The following is a 6,706-nucleotide window of genomic DNA, read 5'->3' as shown; positions in this document are numbered from 1 at the left end:
CACTCTAAACAACTAGTGCTCCAGATGTATCACCCTGGCATTTTTTCGCCTCCTCGTGAGCTCCATAACGCTCTCAAAGAGGCGCGGAATCCCAAGTACAGTACTTGTATTCTGTCTCCTCGCTGCTTAATAACAATAATGACGATGATAATCCTTTCTACTATAGACACAAGGCCTGAAATTTTGTGGGAGGAGACTACTTGATTACATTGACCCCCAGTGTTTCATTGGTACTTAATTTATCGACCCTGAGGAAATGAAATGTAAAATCGACCTCGGCGGAATTTGAACTCAGAACGTAGCAACGGTCGAAACACCGCTAAACATTTCGTCCAACGTGCTAACGATTCTGCCAGCTCGTCGTCTTAATAATAATAATAATAATAATAATAATAATAATAATAATAATAATAATAATAATAATAATAATAATAATAATAATAATAATAATAATAATAATAATAATAATAGTAGTTTAACATTTTTCCACAAGTCCAGCAATTTTGGGGGAGGGGATGAGTTGATGACATCGACCCCAGTGTTCAACTGCTACTTATTTTATCGACCAATAAAGGATGAAAGGCAAAGTCGACCTTGGCGGAATTTGAACTCAGAACGTTGAGACGGATGAAATGTCGCTAAGCATTTTACCCGGCGTACCAATGAATAACAACAACAACAATAACAACAACAACAACACCAACAACAACGACAACGACGTCTATGACGACGATGATGACGTCACTGACAACACAAGGATACCATTTTTGGTTTCAATGGTCTGAAGAGGTGGGAAGAATATACCAAAGATATCGACGGAGCATTATTTTATATTTTCAGTTTTCGAAAGAGAGATTGTTGGAATGGACCTCGGCGAGATTTAAACTGAACTGAAGGTAAAAAGGGAGACTTAAAACTAAATTGGTGACATTATACTGGACACTTCATCGTTTCTGGCAAATTCCACAAGCATTTTCATGATGACAATGTCTTTGTCATAATAATAATAATAATAATAATAATAATTAATTCGTTTTATTGCCCACAAGGGCTATAATAATAATAATAATAATAATAATAAGAAGAAGAAGAAGAAGAAGAAGAAGAAGAAGAAGAAAAAAAAGAAGTAGAAGAAGAAGGACAACAACAACAACATCAACAACAACAAGAATAACAACAACAACAACAACAACAACAATAACAATAATAATAATAATAATAATAATAATAATAATAATAATAATAATAATAATAATAATGGCATCTTTATTGGCTAAAAGAGGGTCCAGAGTTAGGGGTAGTAGACGGTAGGTAGAAAAGTGACGGCTGATAATGGGGGAAAATAGGGACCACACAGAGAAGAACAAGAACATCAACAACAACAACAACAACAACTACTACTACTACTACTACTACTACTACTACTACTACTACTACTACTACTACCACTGCTGCTGCTGCTGCTGCTACAGCAATGACGGTGAGAAAATCACCAGAAATAATGGCAATAATAAGAACAAGTGCATAAAACAGCGCGGGTAGTTGGAGGTGTTTGTGTCGGCGCCAATCGAAAAGAGGTAAATACATGGGAACGGAATGAATGTGTGTGTGTGTGTGTGTGTGTGTGTGTGTGTGTGTATGTATAGTTGCGCATATGTAAGCGTAAGCAGTATGTGTGCTTATATATACTTATATAAATACACACACACACACACACATACATATATATTGATATACACACGCACACACACATACATACATATATTCCTACATACATACATATATATATATATATATATATATATATTTATATATATATGTATATATATGTATATTTATAGATATGTATATATACTTATATGTAAATGTATGTATATATGTATGCATAATATGTATTCACATATAAATATATGTATGTTTATATGCATATGTATATATATATATATACACACACATTTATCACGAAATCACGTAAAGAAACTTGCAAACTAGATACAAAAACGATGTGTGTGCGTACGTGTGTATGTACATGCATGTGTATACATGTATGTATATATATATATATGTGTGTGTGTGTGTGTGTATATATATATATATATACACTTACAAACACCTCATACATGCAAGTATGCGGGGTGTCTATCTTTATCACTGTGTGTGTGTATGTGTGTGTATATGTATGTGTGTGTATATGTATGTGTGTGTATATGTATGTGTGTGTGCGTGCGTGCGTAAAAGCGGCGTCACAGGACCTGTCTCTTCCATATAATAATTCCATCATAACCAAATGTTGAAGTCTTAATGACTTACGAATGGGTCTGAGTGTCTGCAGTGTGTGTGTGTGTATGTGTGTGCATGCCTCTTTGTGTGTGTGTGTATGCATACTTCTGTGTGTGTGTGTGTGTGTAAGTGTGTGGGTGGGTGGCTAAATGAATGCGGGTGAGATGGCTGGAATGGGTGTGCGATGTAATAGTGGTAATGATCGGAAGGTTATTGTGATAGGAGTAGTGTCAGTGTTCGTAATGGTAGGGATGGCGGTGATGAGAGTGAATATATATGTGTGTGTATGTGCTTTTGTCTATCTATATATGTATATCCGTATATATACACACACACACACACACACACACACACACACACACACACACACACACACACACATATATTTAAATTTAGCTTTATATTCCGTATCTATATATACATGCATACATACATACATACATACATACATACATACACATATACATATATATATATGTATATATATATATATATATACATATATATATATACATATATATATATATATACATATATATATATATACATATATATATATATATATATATATACATATATATAGGTAAAGTAGTGAGGAAAGACAAACAATTAGCCAATGCAGGACAAGGATGTTTAATTTCATTTAATTCAATCTAGAAAAGACCTGCATACGTCACACAAAACAGTCCCGATATCTGTCCTTAATACCATCAATAGCCAGTATTGAAGGCTGGTCTACAAGCTTGAAGAGGTTGACAGAACGGAATCAACAGCTAAATTTAGTGTGAATTAAATTAAATTAAATGTCCTTGTTCTGTAGTGCCTAATTGTTTGCCTTTCCTCCATACTTTAACATGTACCTAACGACTCAAAGGAATGCCACCTCCAGCCGTTTTTGAACAAGATAATCACATAGCCACAACTTTAACTACTGTTCTAACTGGAATTTTGGTGGCACACCTATTTGAGTTCTCAAAACACAAATCTATTAGCTTGAGTCATTCTGTCGAAAGCTTCTCATATCTTCTATATAAAGGGCAAAAGGGTAAAGATACCCTTCGGTCATGAACGACCATGGGATTGCATTTAGAAAGTTCGTCTCTAAGACACAAGTGCAGGCAACGCTGTTTATGGAGACTAGCAGTCACCCGTGCATATCAGCCTCCCCTCTCCACCCCACCAACGTTATCTAAGGGAAAGGCAAAGGCCGATACAGCTTGGCGTCACAACTCATTTCTACAGCTGAATGAACTGGAGCAACATGAAATAAAGTGTCTTGCTCAAGAACACAACACACAGCCCGGTCCGGGAATCGTACCCACTACCTCATGATTGTGAGCCCGACGTTCTAACCACTGAGCCATGCGCCTTCACACACACACACACACACACACACACACACACACACACACACACACACACACACACATACAGACATTTATACATTCACAAGGTATTGGTCGGCCTGGGGCTATAGTAGAAAACACTTTCTCAAGATGCTGCGTAGTGGAACTGAACCTGAAACGATGTCGCTGCAAGGCGTGCTTCTTAACCACAGCTTTACCTTCCAGAAACACCAGTCAAATCTACTTTAAAGGACACATTGAGAATGGTGGTCCAGAGCGCACTATACCTATTTTTATCTCTTGTTTTACTTGTTTCAGTCATTAGACTGCGGCCATGCTGGGGCACCGCCTAGAAGAATTTTTAGTCAAATGAATCAACTCTAGTAATTATTATTATTATTTCTTTTTTTGGTTCAGCCTGGTACTTATTATATTGGTCTCCTTAGCCGAACCGCTAAGTTACAGGGACGTAAACACACCCACACCGGTTATCAGGCAGTGGTGGGAGACAAAGACAGACACAAAGACACACACACAGATATATGTATATACGACGGGCTTCTTACAGTTTCCGTCTACGGAATCCACTCACTAGGTTTTGGTCGGCCCGAGGGTATAGTATGTTGGGCCTCAACCAGGCTGAGCATGGGGTGGGGCTAAACAGTAGTAACAACAACGTCTACGACAATGACGTCAACAACGACAGCAGTAACAACAACAACAAACAAGAACCACGACAACACTACCACTACAACACTACCACTACAACAACCACTGCACCACTACCACTACAACACTACCACTACAACAACCACTACAACACAACCACTACAACACTACCACTACAACTACCACTACAACACAACCACTACAACACTACCACTACAACACTACCACTACAACACTACCACTACAACACTACCACTACAACAACCACTACAACACTACCACTACAACAACCACTACAACACTACCACTACAACACTACTACTACTACAACACTACCACTACAACACTACCACTACAACACTACCACTACAAAACTACCACAACAACACTACCACTACAACACTACCACTACAACACTACCACTACAACACTACCACTGCAACACTACCACTACAACACTACCACTACAACACTACCACTACCACCACAACAACAACGACGACGACACGAACGATAACATCAACGATAGCAACTATAGATAACAATTACCACAACAAAACGACAATAACAAAAAAAAAACTGTACTGCTTATAAACGGATATAAAAAAGGAGAAATTAACCTTCTTACCAGCACATTTGAAATCCTTCGCCTGCAGCACTTCTATGGCCTGATTCCTGAGAATCATGGGTTCATAGCATTTGGTAAAAAGTCCCAGTCGCGGGTTCTTTCTCAGCCATATTGCCAACCAGCTGAGGTGACAGTCGCACACCAAGTTATTGTCACCGATACGTCTAAGCGAAAAAGCAAATAATAATGATGATGATAATAATAATAATAATAATAATAATAATAATAATAATAATAATAATAATAAGAAGAAGAAGAAGAAGAAGAAGAAGAAGAAGAAGAAGAAGAAGAAGATGATGAAGAAGAATGAGTTCATTTATTTGCCACCAGGGCGAATAATGATGATTGTGGTGATAATAATAATAATAATAATAATAATAATAATAGTAATAATAATGATAATTATAATAGTTCCAATTCTTGGTACAAAGTGAGCAATATTAAGGTGAGTTGATAAGTCGATTACATCGACACCAGTGAACATCTGGTACTTATTTTATCAACACGTAAAGCTTGAAAAGTAAAGTCGATCTCGATCGACATTTGAATTTTGAGGGGAAGGGTTTGTGATATCAGCGACGTCAGTACTTTTCTGCAACTTTATTCTATCGACCTCCGAGATGGTGAAAGATAAATTCGGGTTGTTGTGGCACGGTGTTCTAGTATTACAAGTGATACTTGTCAAAGTATCAGCATTTAGTAAATATATCTGATCTAATTTAGACAGTTTGCAATTTACTGTTTTTATATCTACCCCAGTGCGTAACTGGTACTTATTTAATCGAGCCCGAAAGGATGAAAGGCAAAGTCGACCTCGGTGGAATTTGAACTCAGAACGTAGCAGCAGACGAAATACCGCTAAGCATTTCGCCCGGCGTGCTAACGTTTCTGCCAGCTCGCTGCCTTAAGGATTCGTTTCTAGTGATAAAATGTATGTGGTGCACATTAGCTCACTCCGTTCATCAAATCAACATTGCCTGTGCAGTTAGTTACACGTAGGTTGTCGATGAGATCGCAGAGCAACGTGAGATGAAGTAGTTTCGCTCAAGAACAACGCACAGTCTTGTCCAGCAATTGAAACCACGATCTCACGAACGTGAGTGCAACACCCTAAGAACAAGGCCATATGCTCTCTGATGCCCGAATAGGAAATGCTCATCTAAAGAAGCTAACGATTTTCTTTTAGTAAGATGAAAATTTGTGCTGGTTGTTCAGTTTGAAGTTGCTGGACGGGCTTTGTAGAACAATGAGAGACTGCAGTCATTGCCAATCAGTTACCACGACTGAAAACTATTGAAAAAAACAACATCAAAAAGATGTGAACTTGATGATGTTGTAATGAGACGTTGTATCGGTTGATGGAAAGTTAGCGTTAGAGATATAAGCATTCTTTGAATCGACTTGCTTATGCTTATGCTTTATCATATTAGAGGCTGCCTTTTGCAAAGTTGCTTTTTAGGGACGGTGTTATATACGATTTGCAATATTAAACCAAGAATTCATTATCAGAAACGCCGGCCGCTTACTACCAACAAATATATTTTGTGGACATTTCAGTATATTGTTTAAAGTTTTCTGTAACATTTATTTGTAAAACAGGAAACTTGAAGTGACGATGTATTACCGTTAACGAACTATCTTATGTTATATATATTTCACTCTACCATTATACTGAGAACTCTTATTTTTGTTCGTGCAGTACATAAGATGTATGTATGCATGTATATCTCACACACACACACATACACACACACACACACACACACACACACACACACACACA

General features: G+C 37.3%; 1 protein-coding gene across 1 annotated transcript in view; it reads right to left on the bottom strand.

The window, feature by feature from the left end:
* LOC106880782 (protein slit) overlaps positions 1–6,706 on the bottom strand; it is a 108,936-nt gene that overhangs the window by 71,159 nt on the left and 31,071 nt on the right. Inside the window, exon 3 of the mRNA XM_014930899.2 lies at positions 4,924–5,087. Coding sequence (XP_014786385.1) covers positions 4,924–5,087 — 164 coding nt within the window. The remainder of the gene's footprint in view (positions 1–4,923; positions 5,088–6,706) is intronic.

The sequence above is a fragment of the Octopus bimaculoides genome, chromosome 14, assembly GCF_001194135.2.
Source record: "Octopus bimaculoides isolate UCB-OBI-ISO-001 chromosome 14, ASM119413v2, whole genome shotgun sequence".
NCBI classification, from domain to species: Eukaryota; Metazoa; Mollusca; class Cephalopoda; order Octopoda; family Octopodidae; genus Octopus; species Octopus bimaculoides.
Note: the sequence above shows the minus strand (reverse complement) of the source record. Positions and strands in the feature narration are given on the sequence as shown.